General features: G+C 40.1%; 1 protein-coding gene across 1 annotated transcript in view; it reads left to right on the top strand.

Moving 5' to 3' along the window:
* The window catches only part of ARHGEF26 (Rho guanine nucleotide exchange factor 26), a 133,479-nt gene that overhangs the window by 16,674 nt on the left and 95,217 nt on the right, over window positions 1-21,588 (top strand). Inside the window, exons 5-6 of the mRNA XM_017346853.3 lie at window positions 15,443-15,499; window positions 17,800-17,960. Coding sequence (XP_017202342.2) covers window positions 15,443-15,499; window positions 17,800-17,960 — 218 coding nt within the window. The remainder of the gene's footprint in view (window positions 1-15,442; window positions 15,500-17,799; window positions 17,961-21,588) is intronic.

The following is a 21,588-nucleotide window of genomic DNA, read 5'->3' as shown; positions in this document are numbered from 1 at the left end:
CTGGTTAGCTCTCTTACAGTGAGCTTTGACCTCTATGATCAATTATGGTACAAACCACAGCCACTTTGGGTATGAAGCTATGAGTAGAACAGCTTTTCTTTTGGGCTCTGTAGGATTATTAAGACATGGCTCTTGTCTTGACTGTCAAGAAATAGTTTATTTTATTTTTTTACTATTTTCTTTTTCTGCTTAATACTATTGGTTGAACTCTTTACTTAACACTGAATTATTCATAGATGTTTAAATCCAATTGAAAATAGATCCCAGTAAAAATAAGAGTGGAAATAAAAGAGGGAGGAGTTGTACAGTTCGGCACACATTCCCACTGACTTACCCCAAAGGGTAAAGCTAAAATCTTGCCATGGGACTCCAATTCCCATAAAGCTGGGTGGTGTTAATGCCATCTTACATGTTAAAGTGATCAAAATAAGTATATAACTGCTCATATAGATAGTATTAATTGTTAAAGGGATCAAATACATAAGACCAAGTGTCTGGTAAAAACAATAGATAGAATTGGGGCCAGTGCCGTGGCTCACTAGGTTAATTCTCCACCTGTGGCACCGGCATCCCATATGGGCACTGGGTTCTAGTCCCAGTTGCTCCTCTTCCAGTCCAGCTCTCTGCTGTGGCCCAGGAGGGCAGTGGAGGATGGCCCAAGTCCTTGGGCCCCTGTACCCGCAGGGGAGACCAGGAGGAGGCACCTGGCTCCTGGCTTCGGATCGGCACAGCACTGGTCGTAGTGGCCATTTGGGGAGTGAACTGAGGGAGGAAAGACCTTTCTCTCTGTCTCTCTCTATCTCACTGTCTGTGGCTCTATGTGTCAAATAAAAATTAAAACAAAATAGATAGAATTAAAAAGAGAGAATGATCCTCATGGGAAGAAGGCCACACAGCACACTCATAGAATGACAAATGCCCTAAATAGCACTCTGACCTCAGAATCAGCCCTTAAGGCATTTGGATCTGGCTGAAAAGTCCGTAAGAGCATTTCAGGCATAGAAAGCCAAGACACAGTGGCAAAAAATGGTCTACGTGAAGGATCTCTGTGAGTGAGATCCCAGTGGAAAGAATGGGACATCAAAGAAGGATATACTTTTCTCTGAAGGGAGGAGAGAACTTTAATTTTGCTTAGGGCCCTGTCTAAATACTGACAGAGTTTGTGGACTCAAAAGTCTTCCATAGCCTTGGCAGCTCATGACTAGAGCCTCGGTGGTCACTGACATCATAAATAAGAGTGTCAGTTGTTAAATCAACAACAGGAGTCACTGTGCATTTACTCCCCATGTAGGACCTCTGTCCTTAATGAGTTATACTATGAGAATTAATGATAAAACTTGTCTTCAAACAGTACTTTATACTTTGTGTGTCTGTGTGGGTGCAAACTGTTGCAAGCTTTACTTAGTATAGAATTGGTCTTCTGTATATAAAGATAATTTAAAAATGACTCTTAATGAAGATTGGGATGGGAGAGGAAGCAGGAGGTGGGACAGGAGATGGGGTGGAAGAGCAAGTATGGGGGGAAGAACTGCTATATTCCTAAAGCTGTACCTATGAAATTTGTATTCATTAAATAAAACCTTTATAAAAAAAAAAAGACATGACTAATTTGTCTAGGTCAGATGTATGCATCATGGATTGGACATTCAGGCCATGGTCTTAATGAGAAATACATCTTACCTTGTGATTTAGTGCGTATGTGTCTGAATGTGTATGTATATGTTTCAAACAAAAGTTGTACAAGGCAGAAAATTATTTCTATTTTATTCTTTCTTGTTACATTTAAATAGATAATGATTAGTCCATGAAAAGATGGGCCTTTTTAAAAAAAATTATTCATTTACTTGAAAGAGTTACAGAGAGGGAGAGAACTTCTGACTGCTGATCCACTTTCCTGATGGCCACAACAGCCTGGGCTGGGCCAGGCCAAAGCCAAGTGTTAGGAGCTTCATCTAAGTGTCCCACATGGGTAGCATGGGTTACAGTACTTGGGCCATCTTCTGCTGCTTTTCCCAGGCCATTAGCGGGGAGCTGGATTGGAAGTGGAGCAATTGGGACTTGAATTAGCACCCCATGGGCTGTCATCACAGAATATGGCTTTGTCTGCTACACCACCATGCTGGCCCCAAGATTACCTGATTTTGCTTTGCGTTCACTGAGAATTTATAAGCTACTATTTGAAAAATGTCTCCAAAAGTCCTTTGTAGTATTCCACTGCATTTTAGTGGGTGGGAAAAATAAAATAAGTCTAAAACCCAGACTCTGCTCCAGGAACTCAGAACTTCATTTAGAAGACATAGAGGGGCTGGCGCTGTAGCATAGCCAGTAAAGCCACCTCCTGCAGGTTGGTATCCCATATGGGCGCCGGTTTGTGTCCTGGCTGCTCCACTTCCGATCCAGCTCCCTGCTATGGCCTGGGAAAACAGTAGAAGATGGCCCAAGTGCTTGGGCCCCTGCACTCAAGTTGAGAGACTTGGAGGAAGCTCCTGGTTCCTGGATTCGGATTGGCGCAGCTCTGGCCCTTGCAGCCATCTGGGGAATGAACCAGCGGAGGGAAGACCTCTCTCTCTGCCTCTGCCTCTCTGTAATTCTGCCTGACAAATGAATAAATAAATCTTAAAAAAGAAGAAGAAGACAGTAGAAATGAAGTGCACAAATGATGTTTGTGTGTAAATGTAGGACAGAAGGCCAGAGGAAATGACATAGAAATTATAGAGTACACTGATGGTCAGGAAAACTATAGCTACAAAACAATGGCTAGACAGGGAGAAGAGTGGGATTAAAAGTGAATCAAGCGGCCGGCGCTGTGGCTTAGCAGGTAAAGCTGCCGCCTGCAGTGCCAGCATCTCATATGGGCACCTGTTTGAGTCCAGGCTGCTCCACTTCCAATCCAGCTCTCTGCTATGGCCTGGGAAAGCAGTAGAGGACGAGCCAAGTCTTTGGGCCCCTGCACCCGTGTGGGAGACCCAGAAGTAGCTCCTGGCTCCAGGCTTTGGATTGGCGCCGCTCAGGCCGTTGTGACCAACTGGGGAGTGAATCAGTGGATGGAAGACCCCTCTATCTCTGCTTTTCCTTCTCTCTCTGCGTAACTCTGACTTTCAAATAAATTAATTATTTTTTAAAAAAGTGATTCAAGTATAAAAGGCATAAGTAAGATTTGATGGAAGGAGAAAGCTGGCCATTCTGTGACTGTCTTTCAGATCTGTGTATGATAGGACAGTTCCCATGCAGTAAAACCATGGTATGGTTTTTGCTTCAATTGTAAAACATTAGTTGACTTTATTACCTGTGTTTCCAAAATGGGCTTTGCTCAGCTTACATTCTTTATTGCAAATCTTGGAAATTAACTTCACAGTCAGTGTTGCTCCAAGTAAGATATTGTTTTGGAGTTTGTTTTTATCCACCTGCCACTTTACAAAAATACTAAATAAAAATAAAGTAGCACTTAAGCTGTTGGCACGAGCTTTACTAACAGGTGATCATTTGTATGGAGAAGTGCCTTGGAACACTCCTGCCTTCCTCAACCCCTTCTGGACTCATACCTTCACTATGCGTCAGGGGCGTCATTCTCAGTTACACTGACTGTGGCCCAGTCTCCTCCTCCTCTGTCTCTCACCTGTCATCAGTCATTTTCAACACAGCTTCATAAGACATTGCTTGTTTTGGGCTTGACTAAAATCTTTCTTTCTCATTGCCTCTTTTTACCTTTGCGTCTTTATTTCCTTTCTTTACCAGTGATCGCTCTCATTTCTCTGGCTTTCCTTTGGGGCAAAAACAGAGAAATGCAGATATCACTGGCATCCTTACAGTGACTGGTGTCTGCCCTGCTTGTTTTCTTTCCTTTATTGAGATGTTAGTTTTGTTATTGAAAATGTAGCTTTGTTTAGAAAGTCAAGACATGGTGATTAGAAAAAATCAGAAAATACCATAGATACAAGGAAAAATTTAGTTGAACTCTGTCCCCTAACTCAATCACTATTGTTATTTTGGTGTCTAACTTTTCAGATCAGATCCTTTTCTTTTTGAAAATGTATTTATAGAGGGGTGGGTGTTTGACAGTGGAGTTAAGACCTGCTTGGAATGCCTGCATCCCATATTAGCGTGTCTGAGTTCAAGTATTATCTTTGTTTCTGATCCAGCTTCCTGCTAATGTGCATCGCAGGAGGCAGCAGGTGAAGGCTTAAGTACTTGGCTCCCTCTCACCCACATGGGAGTCTGGGATAGAGTTCTGGCTCCTGGCTTTGGCCTGGGCAGCCCTGGCTGCTGTGGACATTTGGGGAGTGAAAAAGTAGATGAGAATTCTTTATTTTTCTCTCTGCTTGTCAAATAAAATAATACATATTTAAAAGCATGTATATAGATTGTCTTTTAAGCAAGTTATTGTTTTGTCATCTACCTTTTTTCTTTTAGAAATATTATAAATATCTTTTCATATCATTACATTTACTGGTTGTAACCTGTTTTTCTCTCTTAACCATGTTACGGATAATTTCCTTTGTCCTGAAAATTTCTTTCACACTCTCTTCAAGCCTGTGCATTATTTCATCCAGAAGTGGATGTTTGAGTCTTTTAACTGATTACGTATTTGCATTTAAAGTTGAAAATTCGTTCTTTGAAGCAATTGTTTTGAATAGAGGGGTAATGCAAATACATTGTCCTCATAAAAGTTAAACATACCAGTGAGGACTGAAAGTGACTTTGGACTCCACCACTACCCAAACCCCTCTACTGTTAATCACTATTAGTGTGGTCCGCACCTCAGTATTTTATTAAATAACCCATTTAAATAAATTTATAATGTTTTATTAAATAATTGTGAAGAATTGTCCTTTTGTCCTAAAATCATCCTCTTTCTACTTCTGTGTCATTAGATTTTCTGGGTTTATTGACCTCGTTTTCTCTCCTACTGGCTGATAGAGATAGCAGAAGCACATCTCTCACTCATTTGGGCATAAAGAATGAATAAATTTAGTACCAGGCTCCATAGTCCGTGCTGGGGAATGCAGGTTAGAGACAGCCACAAGCAAAAGAGAGGAATTTGATTAATGGGAGAAATGTCAGGACTAATCAACAAAGTAGATGACCAGGGAGCCCTACTGCTGACAGCTAGCTTTCACTGTGGTTTCTGGAGCCCCCAGGGCGAGGAACTTAATTTAGGGGAAGAGTAGCTGCAAATCACAACTCAAACGTTTTTTAAAAGAAAATTTGTGCCATGGCAGTCGTGGTTCCAAGTTCAGGCTTTGTGGACAAGCAGCCAGGCCTGGGTTGGATTCCCAGTTTTACCACTCATTAGTGGAATGATGTAACTTTTGTGACTCTGGTTTCTGTTTGTGAACCAGGGAACTGTGACCCCCTTCCTCGCACAGGTATTAGTAGGCTTAGATGAATGGGAAGAACAGTACCTGGTGTGTAGTTAGAGATCGATAACCGTAGTAACTGGAGCAGTACATTAAGAACCAGTGAGATATGGTAGATAGATATGGGTAGAGGTAGTTAGTGAGGGCTGGTTACAGATGAAAGGCTGCACACTTCACCTCCTAAATCATACAAAGCACAGAAGTTTATCCTTGTTCATTTCATTAGTTATCTGTTTATAGTTTATTGTCTCAACCTCACCTGTGTATTATGTGTTGAAAAAAATCTGAGTTCATTCAGGAACTCTGGCTTTTCAGGGAGCTCAAGCTTCAAGGCCTGGCCTTGAATTGCCCCACTCTGGGGCTCATGCTTGCAGTTTGTAGAGATATAAGACCTCTGCTAAGGATTGTGGAGTTCAGCTTAATGGTAGATCAGAGAGGAGATCAGCTTTGCAAGTGAATTGAGAAGTCCAGCACCGGCATGCTGCTAGACACATAGTTTTAAATTAAGCATATGATCTTATTAAATGGGCCTTAAGCTTCTGCCACTTCCTAAAACTTTTATTCTTTATTTATTAATATTCTTGATTCACGTGCAGTACTTGCACTTTTTCTGGGGTGCAGTGTGACATTTCAGCACAAGTATTAATTGATCAAAGCAAGTCATTAGCCTTTCCACGTCCTTCTCTTTACCTTTGGAGTCTACCAGCTCCCCTCTTGCAGTTCTTGGGAACCGCAGTTGCCTCACTGTGCTGTGGGACACTGGATAGAATTTACTCCTTCTGTCCAGTTGTGTCTTGCTACCCATTATCCATCGTCTCTCTATTGCCCCTTCCCTTTCCTTTCCAGCTTCTAGTAACCACTATTCTAAATTCACTTAGACTTTTTTAAACTTTCACATAGTAGAGAGAACATGTGGTATTTCTATCTCCCCTTCGAAAAAGAAAATTAGAACGCTCTGTGTTAACCTGCCACTCCATAGACAGCGACACTGTTCCTTATCTTGACTTCATTTGTCTGATCTTTGGTTACATGAATCCTGAACCCGTTGAAATTAATGTTCTGTGGCAGCCGCAGCTTCAGTAACATGATGTCTCCAAACCTTTGGCTAAGGCAGGGCTTATTGGGTGTAGTTATAGACAATATTTCTGGACCTGGCATTTTCATTTTAGGAACTTCAAATATACTCTCAAATTGCTGCTACAAGTATGTTCAATGAAAAAGCTCTAACTCACTCATAACTCACAGACCACTGGAGTGATGTCAAGTCTGTAGAAAGGATGAGGGAGGGGCCAGTGTTGGTGTAATTGGTAAAGTCACTACCTTGGTTGCATCCCCCATGGGCACTAGTTCAAGTCCCAGCTGTTCACTTCTGATCCAGCTCCCTGCTAATGGCCTAAGAAAAGCAGCAGAAGATGGACCAAGTACTTGAGTCCCTGACACTCATGTGGGAGACCCCAATGAAGCTCCTGGCTCCTAGATTCAGCCTGGCCCAGCCCTGGCCATTGTGTCCATCTGGGGAGTGAACCAGCAGATGGAAGATATCTCTATTTATCCCTCCCCGCCTCTGTAATTCTACCTTTCAAATAAATAAACAAATCCTACAAAGTAAAAAAAGAAAAAGAAAGGACTGGTGAGTGATTGTGTCCTGGGCTTCAGTGTCCCTTCCTACTTGAGCTTTTTGAGAAAAGAAGCAGGAGTAACCAACCAGCTGCTTTTCAGCAATGTAAAGGCTTTGCTCCAGTCGGTATTCCGCATAAATTAATGCTTTAGAATTGATTAAAATTTGATTAAAATATCTGATTTAATTTTAACTCATTACATTTCTAGGATTGTGTGTGTGTGTGTGTATGTTTGTCATGTTTTTGGAGGCCTCCCAAACTGTTTGCCCAAGTTGGTAGGAAAAATAGGAGGAACACATACCCATCTTATCTGTAAACCATATCAAGTACCAGAGAACTTGAGAACATATCCCTACTTACCCCACAGAAAATGATGATCTGATTAGCCCAGGGACACTATGTTTTTCAAAGTTTTATTTAGCATTTTAATTATTAGAAAGGCAAAGAGAAAGATGTGGGGAGGGGAGAGAGAGAGACAGACCAACCTCACATTTGCTGGTTCACTCCCCAAATGTCTCAATAGCTAAGGTTGGAACAGGTTAAAACCAGGAGCCCAGAATTCTGTCTAGGTCTCCCACATGGGTGCAAGGACCCAAGTACTTGCACAATCACCTGCTGCCTCCCATGGTATGCATTAGCAAGAAGGTGGAATCAGAAGCAGAGCTGGGACTCAAACCCAACCATATGAGATGTAGGAATTCCACGTGTCTTCTTAACTGCTGTAACCAAATACCTGCATGAGACTAGTACTATTAGTCCTGGCCCTACTCATAGATAAGTTTTGTGTAAATGGCAACATCAGGCCTCTGTATGGGGCTTAGAGAACTTGGCTTATAATCTCTTTCTGTGAGTGGCGACAAAGGCCAAGGGAAGTGGATTGCACAGAGTTCATGGATGTCCTGACACCATTCTCTTTAAGGTGAAAATGGTTATGCAGGGCCGGCGCTGTGGCGCATTGGGTTAACGCCCTGGCCTGAAGCACCAGCATCCTTTGGGTGCTGGTTCGAGACCTGGCTGCTCCACTTCCGATCCAGCTCTCTGCTGTGGCCTGGGAAACCAGTGGAGGATGGCCCAGGTTCTTGGGTCCTTGCACCCATGTGGGAGACCCGGAAGAAGCTCCTGGCTCCCGGCTTGGGATTGGCGCAGCTCCAGCCATTGTGGCCAATTGGGGAGTGAACCACTGGATGGAAGATTGATTCTCTCTCTCTCTCTCTCTCTCTCTCTCTCTCTCTCTGCCTGTCTCTTCTCTCTGTGTAACTCTGACTTCCAAATAAAATAAAATAAATCTTTAAAAAGATAAAAGAAAATGGTTAGTGCTAGTGTGTGAAGTGCTGTGTGCAAGTCACTTGCTGAAGCCTGTCTGTTCATTTAAAGGAAATTGACCTGAGAATCAATCTCAGACTTGCAAGGTACCTTAGGTTCACTGGCAGCACAAAATTCCATAAACCAGGTGCTTTATAAGCAAGAAATATTTGTTTTCTCACAGTTCTGGAGGCTGAGATGTCCAAGATCAAAGCAGGTGCTGTACTCTGAGAGGATGCTTTCTGGCTGGTAGGCAGTGCTTCTTGCTGTGTTTTCATGTGCTGGAATGGGAGAGGGGTTCTTTCTGGACCTATTTTAAAAGGCCATTAATCCATCAGGCACTTGAAAAAATTCTCGGGATCGCCAGCCATCAGGGAAATGCAAATCAAAACCACAATGAGGTTTCACCTCACTCCGGTTAGAATGGCTTTCATATAGAAATCAACAACCAACGAATGTGGGTGAGGATGTGGGGGAAAAGGTGCCCTCCTCCGCTGTTGGTGGAAATGTAAACTGATGCTGCCACTGTGGAAGACAGTATGGAGATACCTCAGAAATCTGAATATAGACCTGATGCAACCATTTAACTCCTGGGAATTTACCAAAGGAAATGAAATCAGCTGTTTGTTGCAGCAGAATTCACAACAGCTAAGATCAACCAGATGTCTATCAGCTGTTGACTGGATAAGATATTATGGAGTACTACTCAGCTGTTAAAAAAAAAATGAAGTCCTGTCTTTGGTAACAAACTGGACGCAAGTGGAAAACATTATACATGGTGAAATAAGTCAGTCCCAAAAAGGCAGATATCATGTAGATATCATGTTTTCTCTGATCCGAGGTAACTAATAGAGTACCTAAAATGTGATATATTGGAGTGAAATGGACATTTTGAGATTTGATAATTGTTTACAGCCCTTGTCTTTTCTGTTGAGTAACAGTGTTTTTTCTCTTCATAGTATTTGTTGAACTCTTTTACTTAGTGTAGGGTTAATTATATGATCATTAAGTAAACTAAAAATAGATCTTTGTAAAAAGAGTGGGAATGAGAGAGGGAGGAGGAGGAAGGATTGGAGCATGGGCAGGAGGGAGGGTAGGATGGGAAGCATCACTGTGTTCCTAAATCTGTATATATGAAGTACATGAAACTTGTGTAACTTAAATAAAACATTTAAAATAAAAAGGGCATTAACTCAACAGGAGTCACTGTGCACTTACTCCTCATGTAGGATCTCTGTCCTTAATGTGCTGTGCATTGAGATTTAATGCTATAACGAGTACTCAAACAATATATTTCACTTTGTGTTTCTATGGGGGTGCAAACTGTTGAAATCTTTACTTAATGCATACTAAACTGATCCTCTGCAAAAAAAAAAAAAAAAAAAAAAAAAAAAAAGAAATTATCAACTCCCAACTTGACTCTCACTGGGATTAAACATGACAATAGGTCTGATCTGATTTCATCATCATTTAAAAAAAATCATCTATTATTTTTCACTTTATGTTTCTGTGTGGGAGCAAACTGTTGAAATCCTTACTTAATGTATACTAAGCTGATCTTCTGTATATTAAGATAATCGAAAATGAATCTTGATGTGAATGGAAGGGGAGAGGGAGTGGGAAAGGGGAGGGTTGTGGGTGGGAGGGACGGTATGGGGGGGAAGCCATTGTAATCCATAAATCGTACTTTGGAAATTTATATTCATTAAATAAAAGTTAAAAAAAAAAGGGGGCATTAACTCATTCAGAAGGGTGCCACTTCCTAATATTATCACCTTTGGAGTTAGGATTTCAACATATGAGGGTTTTTGGGGTCTGTGGGGACATAAGTGTTTTTATCACATAAAAACACAAGGTATCAAGAAGGAAACTGGCCTGAGTTTTATTTATTTATTATTTTAAGACATTTATTTACCATTTGAAGGGCAGAGTTACAGACAGAGAGTGAAAGAGGCGGAAGCATTCGGGCCATCTTTGGCTGCCTTCCCAGGTGCATTACCAGGGAGCTGGATTGGAGGTAGAGCAGGTGGGTCTTGAGTCTATGCTCATATGGGATGCTGGTGTTGCAGGTGGCATCTTAACCCACTGGGCCACAGCACGTCCCCGGCCTGAATTTTAGGTGGAGTATCTAATAATTAAGTTTTGGGTCTACACATTAGGATGTTTACCTTTCATGAATTTCATAAACTGTGTTTTGGGTCTAACTAGACAATATAATATCCTTAGAGGTATCTCATATTATTTTTTATTAGATTTAGCTAATTGTGAATTTAAATTTCATTTAGAAATGCAAAGTAGTTTAGTTGCAGAGATTATGGGTGAAGAATTGCTGATTGCAAAGCAAATATATAATTTATGATTATTAATTTAAAACAATTATTAGTTCTAGATATGCCTATCTTGACATGCCATAGATATTTATATTAGTTAATTTTCAAATTTTATTTTATTTATTTGAAAGGCAGAGAGGGAAAGAGACAAAGAAAGGCAGACATCTCTCATCCAGTGCTTCATTCCTCATTGTGCACAACAGCTGGGGCTGGGCCAGGCCAAAGCCAGGAGCCACGAATTCAAGCCTGGTTTCTCATATGAGTGGCAGGGACCCAAGTACTTGAGTCATCAGGTGCTGCGTCCCAGGGTATGCATTAGTAGGAAGCTGGAATCAGGAATGGAGCCAGGACTTGGACTCAGGCACTCTGTATGGTATATGAGCATCCCAAGTGGTGTCATGGTATCTTAAGCACTAAGCCGAATACCTGCTCTGATGTTTATATTTTTTTAACATGTCAGAACTGTAGTATTATGTATTGTTTTATCTTATATGACTTACTTTTTATCCACTTAAAATGCTGAATGTGAAAATATCGGCATGTGTTCAGATTTCTACTCTTTAGAGTCTAGACTGCCATGGCCAAATTTAAACAGTTTTGTGAATTTTGTGATGATACAAAATCATGAACCTCAAATTGAGTTCAATTCTTAGTGCTTTATTAAATTGTAATTCTATTTGTTGATAACATGTTTATATAAGAAATTTAAACCACTGAGAAATAAGAAAGTTCAAGGAAAGCTGCTTTGATTGTCTTCGTGTGTATGTGTTCTCATTTGTACCGAGCTAGAGCTAATATGAAATGTATATTTTAATAAGGAAGAAGCTTGTGGGAAGCTTGCCAGACAGGTTCAAAACTTGTCTGGGAGACTAGTTGCTCAGCATGCAAATGAGTGGAAAAGTTCAGTTCAAGAGGGGAAGGAATAGGAAATCTAAGCCCTGTTCTCCCAACAGCAATACCAATAAGAAAGTTGATACTGAGATTTCTACCTGAGAAAATAAATAAAAGGGAGCCAATACTGATTTTATTTTTTTATTCGTTTGAGAGATAGTGAAAGAGCTCTCATCCATTGGTTTACTCCCCTAAATGTTTGGGGCTGGATGTCTGGGAGTTGGGAACCCAGATTCTCACATGGGTGGCAGGAACCTAACTACTTGAACTATGAGCCTCCACTGGCAGGAAATTGGAATCAGAAGAGTTGGGAATTGAAGGCAGGTTCTCTGATATTGAACACAGGCATCTTTTTTTTTTTAAGATTTATTTATTTGAAAGGCAATGTTAGAGAGAAAGAGAGGGAGGAAGACACACACACGTGCACATACACACACACAGAGAGAGAGACAGGGAGAGACAGATTTTCCATCTGCTGGTTCACTCCCCAAGTGACTACAACAACTGGCACTAGGCCAGGCCAAAGCCAAGAGCCAGAAGCTTCTTCCAGGTCTCCCACGTGGGTACAGGGACCCTCAGACCTTAAGCCATCTTCTGCTACTTTCTCAGGTACGCTATCAGGGAGCTGGATTGGAAGTGGAGCAGCCGGGACTCGAACCAGCATCCATTTGAGGTGCCGGCTGGCACTGTAGGCTGTGGCTTAACCCACTGAACTACAGAGCCAGCCTCTGACTCAGGCTTCTTACTTGGCATTTTAACCACCAGGCAAAACATCCACCCCATGTACAAGTTTAATCTGTCACTTCAAGTATCTAAATAGTACTCATGGATTTTTAAAAGCTCATATATTATTTTTTCTTTTTCAAAATTGGGGAGAAAAGAGCACTAGAAGACATGATAAACTTGACAATACATAAAATATTCTTTTGGCAAAAATTTGAAAACAGAAAAAAGTGTTTATATTTTAAATCTATAGGTATGAATATATGTTTTTATACACATTTTTTTCATGCAAAGAAAGCCTGTACATTTTGACTTAAGTTTACTGATAAGATCACTACTTTTGAATAAAGAAATTTCCAGAACATTTCCCATTTAGAACTTTGTGCATGTTCTTCGCCTTTTTCCTTTTTTCTTTGTCTTTTCTCTCTCCCTTCCTCTTCCCTTCTTTCTTTTCTTGTTCATTTCAACTCGGTATTGTGCTCCGAAGTCCTCGTTCTCCCCTGATTTTGTGTTGTCTACCTTCTGCAAGTCTTTCTGGGGTCCCTTCTCCGATCTCCCTCCCTCCCCTTTGACTCATCTCCTGAGGCTCCTCCATCTCTAGAATCATCTGGCGTGCTCATGAACTTTCACCCTCAGGCCTCTGCTCCCAGGTGCTGCTTGGGGTTGAAGGTGGAAGGAGGCCTCAGGCAGATAAAATGATTCCTGTGGCCTTTGGAGGAAGGACCTGAAGCCTGTCCTGTACAGGGTGTGAAAGCATCCCTGGAGCAAGGGACGCCTGGCAGCCAGCCCCAGGGAGCTGCCTGGTCATAGCTCTTCCGAGAAAACTCAGTTTCTCCAAATACGTTTTATCACAGTTCAAGAGTACTTCCCGGAATCTCTGGGACAGTAGGTTTTATAGGGGCAGCTGATTTCTTCTGGGTGAGTATTTGACGAAAGGAATGTTTCACTATTGGGGCTGTTAGTGAAAGATGATAATTGTATGCATTCGTACTTTACCTGTTTCAAAACCACCTCCCCTTCCCTCTCAAAAGTGCACTCACTGTGGGCCCCAGTACTCGTACTCCCTCAGTAAACCAGCGGTCATTTGTGTAGGTTTCAGTGCCATGGGGCTTCAGGCTCTTCCTCCTAAGGTGTCTGAACCTGGACCCCACTTGGACACAGTGGTGTGGAAAGTCACACTGGTGACCTCACCTGCAGAGACTGTGGGCATGGTGCCTGCATCGCCATCTACCAGCACTCTGTGTCACACAGGAAATCCTGTGAAATTCCTGCCCAGGGTTAACTGAAGGGAGCAGCTCTGAAGGGTTGCATTCTTCCGGCAGTCTCCTCCCTTAGGAACACGTGTGAAAATGTCTTTTCCGCCGTGGATTCTTGCTGACAGGCTGACCCAGGCTCAGCATGCAGCATGGTGGGTGAGGCTAAGAACATTCCACAATCCTGGTGCACCACAAGCAGCACACAGGAGGTTTTTTTTTTTTTTTTTTTTTTTTTTTTTTTTTTTTTTTTGACAGGCAGAGTGGAAGAGTGGACAGTGAGAGAGACAGAGAGAAAGGTCTTCCTTTTGTCGTTGGTTCACCCTCCAATGGCCGCTGCGGCTGGCGCACCGCACTGATCCAATGGCAGGAGCCAGGTGCTTCTCCTGGTTTCCCATGGGGTGCAGGGCCCAAGCACTTGGGCCATCCTCCACTGCACTCCCTGGCCACAGCAGAGAGCTGGCCTGGAAGAGCGGCAACCGGGACAGAATCCAGCGCCCTGACCGGGACTAGAACCTGGTGTGCCGGTGCCACAAGGCGGAGGATTAGCCTAGTGAGCTGCGGCGCTGGCTCACACAGGAGCTTTGATACAGACCTGGTGTCAGTAAGGATCTTAGTTATGATAGCCGGGCCTAGAAGTGTGTGCCTCTTCGAGACATCAGGGGGTTTCTAATATGCTTAAAAGCATGAGCCCTGGGGCTGGCAATGGGACCTCCGCGTCCTATTTTGGAGTGCCAGAGTTTGATTCCGGACTCCACTCCCTATTCCAGCTTCCTGCCCGTGTGCACCCTGAGAGGTAGCAGGTGATGGCTCAAGTTGTTGGTTCCCTGTCACCCATGTGGGAGACTTGAAATTCAAGCTCTGGGCTTCAGCCTGGTTTGGCCCCAGCTGTCGTGGGCATTTGGGGACATGAACTAGTGGGTGGAAGAAAATATATCTTTTTATTTCTTTAAACTTGTGATGAAATATTAGATGTCAACGCCATATGATTCTAAGGGAGTATGGTTTTTAAATTTTGTGGGGATATATGATAGCTAAAAAGGTTTGAAGATTTGTTATATTTCGTTGCTATTAATTTCTGACATGAAGAGAAAGCACTCTTGTTGCCTGCTGCTTTTTCTGTTTAGCACAGGATTTAATTGTGTTTCACGTAGGCTTTACTTTTGCTGATTTAATCATTGACTGGAAACCAGGAAGGTCATTTGTGTTCCAGACTCAGTAACAGGTGTACCAGAATAGACAGCAGGTGCTGCCTTCCCGGACCTCACTCATCAGTCTCTACCCACTCTTCGGTTTAGAAACTGAGTTATGATGGAAACTGCAGCAATTACACAAACATGAATGGCAGCGGAGATAGGGATTGCAGCATCAACTGCATCATTCCAAGGACAGGATTGTGTTTGTGGCTCTTACAGGCACTGTTGTTTCTCAAAAGTATGTTAGGTTAATACCTTCCTTTGTTAAATCTACACATCCTGAAAAGACTGATGAAATTTGGGTGGGGACTGGTGCTTTGATTTCTTGCATGATTGGATTTTTATAAAGAGCAGAGTATTCTATGAAAATAGTGTGGTCTAGATAACAAACTCCTAGCAATTGTTCCATTTTCTTTATTTCCATATTTCTTCTTTTATGATGCAGTGGATGAATAATGGTATGTATCTTAGGAGTATCCAGAATTAAGACTAAAACAGTAAAACTTCACCTAATTGGATTGTATCTTAGAAACTTTTCAGTTCTTTAGTATTAAAGCATACTATATTTAGTATTATTAGCATACTAGTTTATTAAAAGGATTAAGTCTTATTTGGTGGTTTTGAGAACCAAAAATTAACATGTGCTGAAATCATCATTTTGCATAATTTCTCTTCATTTGTTTTTGAAGAGTGTAGAATTATGCCTTATGCTTTACATAATAAAGAATTCTTCAAGTCAGTGAGCGCAAGTGTATTTTGCCTTTCTTCCAGGTAAAAAGAAATGGATTATATCAAACAGTAAGCCAGGAGGAGAGAAAGAGACAAGAGGTAAGATATTTCTACTTGGTGGTCACGTTAGAGTTCTGAATTGTATATGTGGTATCTGCACTTTTGCCTGTTGTGTACTGTTGTGTTGTCTTTTGAAAACCTGTGTTTTTTTTTGGTTTTTTTTTTTTTTTTTTACAAAATCATTATGTGCTAACTGTTAAAGTTATACATAAGCTTCCAGGAAAAAAAGTTAATATCCAACTTCATTTGAATTTAAACCAAAAAACACCAAGTCCAGGCATGTAAACTGGATGAAATATATTGATAAATAAAAGAGACGTTATTAGAAACTGGAACTGAAAAACAATGGCAATGACCAAACTGGTGAAATCCACATCAGGTGTATGCACTCTTCCGCAAACAACTGTACTCTGGTTATATAATAGACTTTGCTTAGGGGCAGCTGAGTAAGGGATGTAGCGAACCCTGAGCCTCCTTTGCAAGTTTCCTGTAAATCTAAAAGTACACCAAAATAAACATTTTATTTAACACAAAGTGAAACAAGTAGTAATATGGTGTTATCACTTGATGTTTATATCAATTCAGTTTAGGAAAATTGCTGATTGTAATAATATTGTAAAGTTCTCATTGCGCTGTTTCCTTGCAGACAAATCAAAGAGCTTCTCCAAAATCCCAGTCCCATTTGAGCATTTCTGTTCTTCTCAGCCTTGTATGTTCGCATCCTGTCTATATTTATTATATTCTGAAAATATTTATTTCCATTTGTGGTATAGAAAAGTAAGGACAGCCCCAAATGTAACTTAATTGTTCCTTTCTGTAGAGTATAGAAATTTTTAGCAGATCTAACATGATATGCTTTTAACTGGTGCCTCTATTGCAGCATATTTTAACAATTCTACATTAAGCCTATTAAACTACTACTTATTCACATTTTCATGTCATCTATACAGTTCATTGTATCTTTTTGTCCCAATATTAGTGTTTTGGGTTTGCTTACAGAAGCCTTTGCCCTTGAAAATACTTCGAGTCGTTATAGTCCCCATATCCATCCATGACCTAAAATCCCTTACTTTTAATCAAGAAGGGAGAATTTTCTTTAGTTTACCTGAGTTTCTTGGGAATAATTGAATATTTGTATTGATTGAATAGCCTTACACACGACAGGTGAAGCAAGACTCTTGATGTTCTTACACTGTACTCCTCAGGCACTTCCATTGCTGAATTCCCTGGAGCACAGCTGAGATATGCTTTAAGTAAAAACTCAGTTTCTAAAACCTTGAGGATGCTGAAAAGGGAGGGGAACACTGAGATCAGCACTACCAACCTGATGTACAACACAAAGCCCAGTCACAATGTGTGACTGGTGTCCCCCGCTGCCTATGCCTGTTCTGCTTCCACCCGGTCTGGGTCCTGTGTGCTCTCTGGGCCAAGGGTTGAAGAGCAGGAGCCCTGAAGATCCAGTGGTGAAGGCAGTGTTACTGTGAGCGCTCAGGCTGCTCACCACCTGTTCCGCAGGAGGCTTGTTCCCTGTGTTGCCATTCCTAGAGGATCTGAATTTGATTTTAAGAGGCCAGATGAATTCCTTACATAGGGCATTAGTGTCTGTCCACATGTGTGAGCTGGCATTTCGTCATTAACACTCATCAGGAAAACTGCCATATGCCTGACACCAAGAGTTTCTGCAGAGGGTCCTTTGCTCCTAGCAACACTGAGAAGGGTAGAGGGGGTGGCTTGCTGAACTCAGTTGTGTGAGTTTGTATAAAAGATTTCCTGTAGCTGGTAAGAAGCTCTTGAAGGTAAGTTTTTACAACATGCCAAAAAATGTGCTGTTTTTGACTGCAGGTTTGTCAGATGAGAACACAGGGAGAGAAAGAGCACATGTGAGAAAGGAAAGAAAGAAGTTATTTATGAGAAGTTGTCTCTGGATCCTAAGTGATCATCATAAATCCTTACCGTCTCTGAAGCAGTGAGCTTTGAAAGCAGGGCAGGAGGAGATGACCCCGAAGGTTAATTAATGTCATACTGAGATTTTATGACATGCCCTAGTTTCCTTCCATAGATTCCCTCCCCTCCCCAGGCAACGGCATGACCTCAGGATGCAATGCTGACTCATCCAGATCCTTTCACCTTTTCATATTTACACTGAGACAATGAGTATTTCTTGAGATGTGGGTAATGTGTCTTGTACAAGTTTACATCAGTTTGGTGATGTAGTTTTAATAATGCTTATATTTTTATACTTTTTAAGATATTATGTCATTCCTAAAGCAGAATTTTGAGAGCTAGATTTAGTTCTTCAATTAAAATAATTAGTAATCATTTCCCTTTCCTTCTTACAGGCTATCTTTGAAGTCATATCCTCGGAACACTCGTATTTACTTAGCTTGGAGATCTTGATACGAATGTTTAAGGATTCTAAAGAACTGAGCGACACAATGACCAAAACTGAGAGGCACCATCTTTTCTCCAACATTACAGATGTCTGTGAGGCCAGCAAAAAGTAAGTGCACTTCAGTTTGCTTTTGATCATTTCAAGTCATTGCTTACAAATAAAAATATGTTATCTCAACAAGCAGGAATTTAGGGTCATAGTGTCTCATCTATTCAATTGGCTTTTGTCTTCATTCCTTAAAATAAGTTTTAAAGTATGTTTCAAGTTGTTGATTATAGACAGATAGCACGTTTGTAATTATCACAGCAGACAGCTGTCTAAGGTATCTTTAGTCCTCTCTCCCACTTCTACTTTCTTTTATCTTGATTTGATACTTTTCCATCTTAGTAAAGGAAGAATAGGCCTCATGCTTTGGTCTTCCATAGGCAATGTCTAGCTAGAATGTGATAATATTTTAATTATCCTTATGGTGTTTTTGCTTTACTATTTGTCATGAAAAGTAGATAAAATTGTTTATTAAAATTTTTTACATTCAGAATTTGTTATATTTATAATCTATAATTTATACATAACTATAGTTGTTAAAATTATATGTAATTATATTTAATTGTTAAAAATTTTCCATATCTGTTTATTGTTATTCGTGTTAAATATTTCCAAGTATATAGAAATAGTGGTTTATTCATAAATATGAAAGACATTCTTTTATATAACCACAGTATTATGGTTGTACTTATTGCTTCATTGTAATTTTGTTTCATTCAACATTTTTGTGTGTAAGTGGTAGGTTCATGTCTTAAAATTCCAAAGATACAAAAGATTCTATAGAAAAAGTACTATTTTATGCTGTTCCCTGACCAACTGAAGTCAACAGTCTAAATATTTTCTTTCTTGTATTTTTTTTGGAAATGGCTTAGTTATATAAGAAAATATGTGTTTTCCTTATATTTACATAAATGGTAGCATACTTTATGTACTATTCTGCCCTCTACATTTTTCACTTCTGTTTTGGATAGCATTACATGTTCATGTATTAAAAGTTTCCTCATTCATTTTTACACTCTTTCCTTGCACATTATTTATTGAAAAGACTGGGTCATTTGTTCTGTAGCATTTCCCAGGTGGCACACAATGTGTGACTGGTGATCAATGCCAGATTCATTAACTCATTAAGGATTGTAAAATAGTGTTTCTCTAATTTATCATTCATTATTCATTTATTAGCTGGAATATTTTTATAAAAGGAAATGTACATCTCCTAGTGATTAAGCTCAGGTTATTTTGCTTATTGATGCTCAGATTTTCTCATCTTTGGTCTTAATAATCTTTGATCATTTTCCTGCTATGTGATGTTTTAAGATGTTGAAAGGCTGTGTTTTACAATCCATGCTCCAGGCATGAAATGAGCACCATTTCCCCTAAGAGCCCTGGTGTCTTTTGATGTTAAGTAGTATATTCAAGGCCCAAGTGTGAGTAGTAGGGGTGCTTACTGCAAGGTGGTTTTAGGCTGTTTCAGTAGATAGCCAGAAAAAAATTCCCAATTCAAATCTATAAAGCCAAGTATTTTCAGAATAGCATGTAGGTACTCCAAACTCATCTACAGATATACATTGAATATGTGCAATGTTTTGTTTATCAATTATACCTCCATAGGGTATAACTGATTTTTTAAAAAGGCTTAAATGGTTTTTTAAAAAGGAAACATAGTTTATATCTCCTTGTTCTCTACCCTTTACCCTCCTTATTTGGGTATTGTAAAAGAAAAGTTATTGTTTGTCTTTGTTTTTTAATGTAAGCATATGCATATGTATGTTTGTATTCCTCTCTGTTAGGTAAATGAAAGCATATTCTATGTGTTGGCTTTTCTCAACATTTCCATATTTACTTAACAATATATATTAGGGTCTCCACCATAGCAGTTTACAGGGAGCATCCTTATTCTTTTTTCCACTGAGGGGCTGAGTCATAGTTTATCCATCCAGCCCCCATCTAGGGGCATTAAAACTGTTTTCAGTCTCACTACTACAAAGAAGTCCTGCTTTCATGTCCTTCTGTGTTTTAACCATTGTATCTTTCCTAGAAGTCAGATTGCTAGATCAAAGGGTAAATGCACATGCAGTTTTGGAAGATTTGCCAAATTCCCTTTCAAAGTAGTTATTCCATTTTACATTAGCACCGAGAATGGGTGACTGCCTGCTTCCCCACAGTCTTTCTGGCAGGGTGTGTCAACAAATCTTTAGGTTTATGTCAATCTAATAGGCAAGAATAACTGCCTGAGTATAGTTTTAGGTAATGTATCTCTTACAGACTTTTCCATATAAATGCAAGTCATCTGAAATGCCTCTTCAGTAAATATTAAATTAATGGTGTTTTTTCTCTATAATACATGAATTAAAATTTTAAGCAAGTACCAACATTACATCAACAGAAGTGGAGAAATGAGTTTTCTTATGCTTGCTGAAAACTGAAAATACTTTCTTTGACTTTATCAGCAATGTTAATGTAAGATTTCAACTTAGCTAATCAGAGGGAGTTGTCTGCATAACCAGGAGAGGAAAAAAAATTAGCTATTTTTTTTTTGCCCAGAAAGAGGCTATTATAAGCTTCTTATGTGAAAAGATGACAAAATTATAGTGTAAGTAGACATGCTGAACATAATTGAATTCATCAAATCCCAAAATATAAAATTCATGAAATACCAAAATATTAAAATCAAGGGCTTTTCCATAAAGCTTGAAGGAAGTGTGCATTCATTTAGTCAGTCATTATTTTTTTCATTTCATACCAAGCATTGTGTTACAGCCTTTTCAATAGAGTATGTATATAGAGCTAAACAAATAAGCTGTTCTTAAGTAACATAGGACTCTTGATGTCTTAGGATAAATAGCAAACATATTAATATACCATCTATGCTTTGCTTAATGATGGGAATAGGTTCTGAGAAATGTGTTGTTGTGAGAACACATTAGGGCATATTTACACAAATGTAGATGGTATAGTCTTCTATACACCTGGACTAGATGCTGTATATGGAGCATAGCCTATTGCTCTTAGTGCCATGATGAACAAAATGAGATTAAATTAAGCGCAAGAAAAAATAATGCAATCCAGGAACACATTAAACACGATATGTATAAGGCTGCTATATGACTAACAAAATACACCATTATACAGTGAACTTTTTTTATAAGTAGAAGATGAATAATGGCTAAAAGTTTAGTAAAATAAGTAGATAAACAATATAGCTGTTTATTATCATTATCAAATATTGTGTGTTGTGCATAATTATATGTACTATACTTTTATTCAACTGGTAGTACAGTAGGTTTGTTTGCACCAAAATCACCACAAACATGTAATATGTAGAGCTATCATTTTTTTTTTTAATTTAATAGGCAGAGTTAGATAGTGAGAGAGAGACAGAGAGAAAGGTCTTCCTTCTGTTGGTTCACCCCCCAAATGGCCGCTATGGCCAGTGCACTGCACCAGTCCGAAGCCAGGAGCCAGGTACTTCCTCCTGGTCTCCTGTGCGGGTGCAGGGACCCAAGCACTTGGGCCATCCTCCACTGCCTTCCTGGGCCACAGCAGAGAGCTGGACTGGAAGAGGAACAACCGGGACTAGAACCAGCACCCATATGGAAAGCTGGTGCCACAGGCGGAGGATTAACCAAGTGAGCCACAGCGCTGGCCCCGAGCTATCATGTTATACTGTCACTAAGTGATAGGAATTTTTCAT

This window comes from Oryctolagus cuniculus, chromosome 4, assembly GCF_964237555.1.
Source record: "Oryctolagus cuniculus chromosome 4, mOryCun1.1, whole genome shotgun sequence".
Lineage (NCBI taxonomy): Eukaryota > Metazoa > Chordata > Mammalia > Lagomorpha > Leporidae > Oryctolagus > Oryctolagus cuniculus.
Note: the sequence above shows the minus strand (reverse complement) of the source record. Positions and strands in the feature narration are given on the sequence as shown.